The sequence below is a fragment of the Scyliorhinus canicula genome, chromosome 13 (genome assembly GCF_902713615.1).
Source record: "Scyliorhinus canicula chromosome 13, sScyCan1.1, whole genome shotgun sequence".
Taxonomy (NCBI): domain Eukaryota; kingdom Metazoa; phylum Chordata; class Chondrichthyes; order Carcharhiniformes; family Scyliorhinidae; genus Scyliorhinus; species Scyliorhinus canicula.
In genome coordinates this window covers 89,912,708-89,920,661 of record NC_052158.1, presented here as the reverse complement: position 1 = coordinate 89,920,661, position 7,954 = coordinate 89,912,708, and the positions used below count along the sequence as shown (strand labels likewise).

Below are 7,954 nucleotides of genomic sequence, written 5' to 3'. Positions count from 1 at the left end.
TTTACTGAGTTGACTGTTATTTGCTGACCACACAATCCCGTTTGTCTCAAAAACATGTGCAAGCTAGTTAGCTTGAATCCCATCATGCATTGTGACCACTGCTTGTAGCAAGAATTTAAATGCTTATTACTGCTATGTCCTAAAAATACGGGTTTAATGGTTAATAATGATTACTTAGTATAGAATTAATCTCAATCCTTAATAAACTAACTTATGCAGAACTATCTTAGTCTTACCCTAGCTATTCACTTTTAAGGCGTCTCATCTCTGGACACCCCCTTCAGATGCTTCTTAAACAGTTCTTGCTATTCAATTATATTGCTATTATTGAAGTCATCCACCATCAACATTCTCGTGATCATCCTTGACCAGAAGCTTAACTGGCTCAATGACAAAAATACTATGGATACAGGAGCAGGTTAGAAATTGAGTATTCTGTAGTGATTGATTAATTTCCTGACAAAAGCCATTCCAGAATTTACAAAACATAAATCAACATATTCCATTTGCCTGGATATGTGCAGATCCACAATACTCAGGTTTGACACCATGCAGGATAAAATAGGCCGCTTAATTGGCATCCACCACTTAAACATTTATCTCTTTCACAACCATTTGCAATGCATGTATTATTGTGTGTATGCACTGCAGCAACTGGCCAAGGCTTCTTCAACAGCACCTTCCTAACTTACAACCTCTCCCCCTAGAAGGACAAGGGTGTGGTCACCACCTCCAGTTTCTCTGCCAAGCCACACAACATGCAAATTTGAGAATGTAATGCTTTTCCTTCACCATCACTTGATCATATTCTGGAGTTCTCTATCTAACAGTATTGGGGAACTACTTTCACCATAAAACTGCAGCCATTCAAGAAGACAGCTCACCATCATCTTCTCTAAAGCAATTAGGAATGAATGATAAATGCGGACCTGGCCAGTGGCAGCCAAATCTGAATGAATACGTCTTTTTTTATTTATTGTACGTCTTTAGGGCCTCAACATTTTCTGCATCTGAAATCAGAGGAACATAGATTTGCTTTTTGTGTAAAGGACAGGGCATGTAGAGTGGGATAGAAGTGAAAAGGGAGAAAGAGGGCAAGGTGTAAAGAAAACCTTTGATGCATCTCCAGCATTTCCACCAGACATGGTCATTCCTCACAGAGTACAGGTCTAAGCGGATCTGGTTGACTTAAAATGGTGTCTCCTGATTTCTTCTTGTTGCATCCAACAAGTCACATTGGAGGAACCTTGCCAATTGTCTCCTCACATTACCAAATCATCTCCTCACAATACCAATTCTAGATCATCCTGCACACCCTTCCTTGCCAAATAATCGCCCAGCCAATCTTTCACGTTTTCCTTGTGACCATGCGAGTTGGTACATCCCCAGGTATGGCCGCTATTGAATATCTAGGCTGGTCTATCTAAAATGTGAAACTAGAAATTCTTGGTCGATGATGCAAAATGGCAAGAGTGAATCAGTAGCCCCTCCATTTGTTGAAAAAAGGTGGAGTGGAAAAGAGTCTACTGAGTGGTTACTGTCCACGTTGTGCTGCTGACCAAGATTAATTCCTACCACAAAATAGAATGTCCCTTTATTGAATGATAGATCCTGTCAATTCAACCCAGGGACTAATTCCCAAGATTAAATAAACTCGTGAAAGGACAAAGCTGTAAGAAGTTTTGTCTTTGTTGGTTATTCCATCTTTGATGCTCCACCCATTCTCCGGTTCTTCTTCCTGCTGCTAAAATGTACACTTTTCATCTTTACCGATCAACAGTGCGACCTTATCAGTTAGACTTTGCCGAGGCTGAGCGTGCTCCTTGTGAACCGTGTGATGTACGTTGAAGTATTATAGCCCTAGTCAGTGTCATCATAAAAATGCTTCACTCAACCTCAAAGATCGCTCTAATGCATCAGAATTTGAGCAATTTGTGAATTAATATATAAGTCACTTCTGTTTCCTTGGGCCTAATTTTAACTCTGTGCGAGTGGAATGGGTTTGGGTGACTGAAAATTTCACCCCCGCGTGTTTTTTATTTTTGCAATTTTATATGTGAGCCCCCAGCTAGGCAATCCGCCATCAATTTGTGTTCACAGAGTCATCCAGACTCAAAACGTTAACTCCCTCCTCTCTCCACAGATGTTGTCAGACCTGCTGAGATTGTCTAGTATTTTTTTTTTGTTTCAGATACCAGCATCTGCAGTAATTTGCTTTTATCAATTTGTGCTTCCCGGCAACTCAGTGGGCAGGATTCTCTGTTTCTGAGAGTAAGTGTTGACGCCAATGCAAAATTTGTGGGCTTTCACAACAGCAAAACTAGTGCTGAATCTGGATCGATTCAGCAACTGTGGAGGAGTTAGCACTGGTGCCACGTGGAATACAATCAATTCCAAGGAACAATGCTGCGGGATTCGCCAGGTCCGTGATTGACACTTGGGAGGCTGACAAGTTGCAGCTGTAAAAACATATTACAATCCCTACGCTCACACTCATCCCAGCCAACAAACTGGCACTCGTTATGCTGGAGCATGCACATATAGCTGATGGGTTAACTGGGGCCAGAGGGCACCTAGGGGGCTGTCTTGGGGGACATCGATATGACCCATGGCCCTAACTTCACAGTGGGCTGTCAGCGGCGTGCGCAGCTGCATGGCTGCCTTTCTGGCTGCGGCAATAGTGTTCCATGTCCATCTACCCTGACCCCACAGACCATTTCCTGTCCAACCCCACTACTCCTCCCGGCCTGGCAGAAGCCCCCCCGGACAGCGGCACAATGATCAGCAAACTATGGTTGGACCTTTCCTTACCTCCTCTTTCGCCGTCAGCAACCATGATGCCAGTATCACGATATTTAAAAGTACAAGTGAAGCGCGCAATCGGGTACTCAATCTATTGGAGGTGGAGTATTGCGGAGGCCACAGAGAATACCGGTTTGGGCCCACTAATGATATGCAAATGGTGTCTCCTGTATTTGAGTTCTAGACCGCATTGATGCCGAGGTGAGGGAGAATTGTGATTTTGTGTCAAATCGGTGCCCACTGCAATTTTAGCATCCGAACCAATCCTGCACCCAATCGCATTTTGCGATTAAGGGGTTGGCCAACAGAGAATCCTGCCCAATAGCAGGAATTCAATGGTAGGCTTTGGTGTCTTCAGTCACACAACAACACGAGGAAGATGTACAAGAACTAATGCTTCTTTAGTTTATTAATGCTACTTTATTCTCAGCTTTTCACAAGAAATAACAGAACAACGAACTCATTTCGATTAATTAAGAAAAAACATAATTTTATTTCGGGGGAAAAAAATCAACCAACGACCGGGAGTATGCTAACGGGTTAACAATGCATTAATGGACACATGTTTCAGCCAAGAAGTGTCACGTTTGAGAACTTTCAAAAGTAAACATTTTCACAGCCCCACTAATGCTGAAAAGCTGGTGGTGAAAGATTCATGGCAACCACCTCCTGTTCACAATAGAGGTTTTACACTTAAGTCATTGTCCATGTATGCTAACTGCGGGCATCTTGACTAAGTAAGGACGTTAACTGATGATTAGACAATCTACCGTTTCATCTGCTAACAAAGACAACCCATTATTCTTCACTAATACAGTTTAGACCTCACCGCCAAACATTCCTCTGTTTAATTCCTTTACAGGGCCACCGCGCTCTTCATTCTGCTCATTTATCAATTCCATTAACTTCTGAACGACTGGCGAAGTATCTTCCCCGTTCTGCTGTCTTCGGGGGGGCTGGTAATCGTTCCCCGCAAGATTATTGATGACTGACATGATTTCTGCAGCTTTCCGGGGGTTCATGCCCCGCAGAAACACTTTGCCGGGGTCCTGGTAGACGGCTGAATTCAGGAAGTCGGGATTCTTGACCAGAATCTCCTCCAGGTACCTGGCCAGCTCTCCGTCCCCGATATTGATGTCCTGGCCCTGTGCCCTGCCGCCTCCTTGTCCATACAACTGCCGGTCGCGATCCCCTTTCAACCTTGCGGACAAATGAGGTCCCGGCTGATCCATTGGGAAATAGGCTGGCTTGTCCTGCATCCTATCATCCAGCCCCAGGATACTCAGGATGTCTTCTGGAGTGAGATCTTCAACTGCGCTCTCTGCTGCCTTGTGGCCCCGGGTGTGGGGTTCCCTGAACCTTTTGTCTTCTCCGCCCGTTTCCGAGCTCTCTGCAGCCCAGTCCCTCAGCCCAGCCTGGATCTCCCCCTGCTTCCTTTGCTCAGTCTCTCTCAGCATCTTGACGATATCATCCGGTGGTATTTGCAGTCTGCCGGACAGTTCCACCAACTGGTTCACTACCTGTGGGTCAATTCCACCTTGGGAGCCCCTGGAGTGCCTGTTCGGCATTCTCTCATTCCCCACCTTCCTGTCTCCATCCATTGCCCCGGATTCCCTTTTCCATTGCCCCCCTTCCATTCTGTCCTGCAGCCCTTTGTAATACTGGAGCATCAAGTCTGCCGCCGCGTCCGGCATCTCCTCCTCGCTGCCTTGCTCCAGTGCGGCTTTCTCTTGGGAATCCAGCTGGTCCAACTCGGCCTCACGGAAACCAGTTCCGGCATTCTTCCCCCTGTCTCCTCCTCTCTCCGCGTCTAGATCCACCTCTGCCTCCTCGTCCTGAAATCTCGTCGTTTTGTGCTGATGCCTGTTCTTCATTTCAACCGAGTTCCAGCCTTCTCCGTCTGCCACATCCTCATAGGAGAAGTCCCTGTCCTGGGAGACATCCTCCTCCTCGTCTTTGCGGATGTGCTCCTCCTCCAGCCTTCCCCGTTCCTTGTGGGAAGCTGCATGTTTGCCTAGCTCACGGAAGGCAGACTCCAGGGTGGCAAGGCTTTGGGGAGTGTACTCTTCCTCCACAATTTCATTGGTGCGCTTATAGGGACTGACCCTGTACCTGTCCTCTGGGAAAGCCACATGGTGCCTCCTTGACACTTGCTCGATTCTGTCGCTTTCAGGCACCTCGTCTCCATCGTAGTCTTGCTGGTCACCCAAAAACCCCATTGCCCTCTCCTCTTGGTGATAGCGCCGAGCTCCTGGACTGGGTTTGCCATTGATTCTGCCATTGCTTTCCGCCTGCAGCAGTGCTTGCAGTAAGAGTTTGGGCCATTCGGCCTTGCCCTCGCCCACATATTCTCTGGTGGTGTCCCACTGCGGACTCTCTCGGTCACCTCCCTGTAACTTTTTAAAGGGGTGCTCTTGAACTGGTCGGAAAGTGCCTCTCGCATCGTAGTCTGGGATGGGTGTGTCTTCACTGATTTGTCTTAAATTCTCAATGAACTCGAGGGCTTTAATCATATCCGGATTCGGAGAGTTGTACCGGCTTTCTTTAAAGTTGCTCGAATCGTACCTGGTGGGCACCAAGGAAGCAGCCAGAAGGCAGTCGGAATAGAGCAGGATGCTGAGGATTAATATCGTGCAGCTTGGAAATGATTCTCTCACCGCCATCTTTACAATGTTGCCCAGAACTGGGGAAAGAAAACAAAAACAAAATGACTTACATTTTAATTTGCAACTTCAAACTTCCAGAATAAAAATATCTTGCACTCTGTGTCTACACAGCTACAACTTACTAAATATCCCACATACGCTGATTGGCAATATTCTTTCCAGCACTTTAAATGTTCCTTTGTAGTTGGAAAGAGGCGGGTTTTTTTTCTCTCTTAAAGAAAGAACGAATGGCTGGATATTAACTGAAATGATGTGTTTTCTCAACGAGGTTAAGATTTTCCTCGAAATGGGGAGCAATGCAAACGTTTAGACAACCGGGGCATTTCCGGTTAGACAGTTAAGACGATATTTGGCACCGGTTACGAGCTGGTTTTATTTGTGCCAATGCTAAATCCACCCGGCGTGTTGTGTTGTTTTTCACCGCAGGCTTCGCTGGGTCTGCAAATGCTGCAGTATCTGTTGCCACGGCAACGTGGCAATTTATTTGCCTGCCACTGAAAGCTGGAAAAGGACATCTCTTATGCGCAACAAGACGAAAGGCGACTACTGAAGTCGCCCTGTGATGTTGACAGATTCTAACGCGAGGTTCATTTGGACTGAAGTTTGGAGAAATAGCCCATCATGTTTATCCCACTACATTCGGTTAAAGCTTTACTTCACCAAAACTTCAGATCCGGGGGTGGAGTGGGGTTGGTCCCTACCGTCTGTCACCTCTCCGGAATTCACCATGAAAAGGCTTTTAAACAAAACGCAAAATACATAGTTCACCGAAGTGTGTAAACGCCAACGCGCCAAAGGGTTTGAGGTGAATCGGATGCGCGGTACCATTCACAGAGCGCATCAAGTTGCTATGGAAAGAACGGCGCGGTTAACGGGATTATTAGCAGCCGCGATCACCTCCTTTGACGATAGACTGAGTGCCCCGGCCGTGCCGTCCGAAAAGGTTTACCTGCGTTTTAAAATGAAGTCCTTTCGTCTGAAAACATCACCTGCCTTTCGAGCGAGAGCGGCTGGAGCGAGTGGGACTGGAATTTCAGCAGTCGGACAGCTCCCTATATATATATAAAGCAGCTCCGCAACAAGTCAGAACCACCTGACCCTGCGTCAGCCAAACTCTGACGCCAGTACAGCCTGAATCACTGAATACAAGGGGAAGTTAGAATAGCAGCCAGCAACGTGAGCTCGCAGGGTGAGCAGCATTGACTACGTTATGTCTGGAACATGCATACACGCAAAAGGAGAGGTCCACCGGGAGTTGGAGAAAAATTACTCTAATCCTGAGCTGAATTTTGGACGAATTTGAATAAATCTTGTTGAATTTCTCTCTCCCCTCCCCCCCCCCCCCCCCCCCCCATGATTCACTTGTACATTTGAACGGAAATTTAGCTAGATTTAGGCAACTGATTTTATACTGAAGCGCAGAGATGAGATTTTAATGTATTTATACTGTCTGCGATTTTGTGTGCTTTTAGGGTCCATCACTATTCATGTTCTTTGCCATATATCTCTTGATAGTATTACAATCCCTGACCAAACTCCAACAGTGGCTAGGATACTGGACCGACACCCCAACATTTTAGTTAATTTGTAAGATTGTGCAGAAAGAATGATTCCCTCCAGGAGTGATTGCATGAAGAAATAGGGCTTGGTTATTTCTAAAACAAAACTTTCTTATGAATACAATATTAAACTTTTTAACTTCACACCCAAAAAGAGCAGCTTCCAATATGACTCAATTTCCCATTAAAGAACAAATGAAAGATACAGTTCTGAACCTATCTTAAAATCAGTAGGGCATAGAGTAATACTGGCTTTATAAAATAGGTTTGGCTCCTGGAAGAACCCCTTCAGGCTCTGGCTGAATATCTTCAAAAAGTTGATTCACCCGGTGTGTTTCAGCTTCCTCCTTGTTCCCAAGACAAGACTGCTCTACTTTACATGTTATTACTCTTTGAAAACTATCCTACTGTTTGAGAATTGTGCTCTCAGTGTCAGGCAGATCAGAATTCAGTTCCTCTTTCCCAAAGCTTCTCCAAAAACCCATTGCCTCTCTGCATTCCTGGGCTTGACCCAGCAATGCCCTAATCTCCCCACACTGAAAACAAATTATCTCTGCAGTCTGCAAAAGCAAATGAACTCCCTGGGGTGTTCCCCAATTAAACCACTTTCCTCTGGTCAATGTCACATGCTGTTTTCAGGCCTTTACAAATCAAAATCGTTTTTAAAAACATGGCTAGTACAGTGAAGAATACTATAATCCGAGGCTTTTAACCCTTAACTTGTCCCGATATTTAGAAGCTAAAATTCCTAAAATCCTCCACTCGTCACAATGTAGTACGACACCTGTAACTCTTTTAACTAGTCTAGTTGAAAGTCAGCATTACGTGCCCACAAATTATACCAACAATTGAATACTGAGTGGTCAACATCTAAAAGCGAAAGATCAGTTAACAATTTGACCAAGGAGGGGACGGCACGGTAGCACA

General features: G+C 45.5%; 1 protein-coding gene across 2 annotated transcripts; it reads right to left on the bottom strand.

Annotated features, from left to right (window-relative positions):
- Window positions 1-3,202: 3,202 nt before the first annotated feature.
- Window positions 3,203-6,583, bottom strand: scg2a (secretogranin II a). Of its 2 annotated transcripts, none has more exons than XM_038816376.1 (2): window positions 6,418-6,583; window positions 3,203-5,485 (listed from the first exon to the last, which is right to left on the bottom strand). In XM_038816376.1, the coding sequence occupies exon 2, from the start codon at window positions 5,463-5,465 to the stop codon at window positions 3,621-3,623; it is 1,845 nt and encodes a 614-aa protein (XP_038672304.1). In that variant the 5' UTR covers window positions 5,466-5,485; window positions 6,418-6,583; the 3' UTR covers window positions 3,203-3,620. The 2 variants fall into 2 exon arrangements, with proteins under 2 accessions (XP_038672304.1, XP_038672305.1); XM_038816377.1 differs by lacking the exon at window positions 6,418-6,583 and adding an exon at window positions 5,591-5,858.
- Between the last annotated feature and the right edge of the window lie 1,371 nt (window positions 6,584-7,954).

What these genes read in the sequence shown, in the direction of transcription:
- scg2a (XM_038816376.1), bottom strand. Translation starts at nt 5,465, where the DNA reads ATGGCGGTGAGAGAATCATTTCCAAGCTGCACGATATTAATCCTCAGC.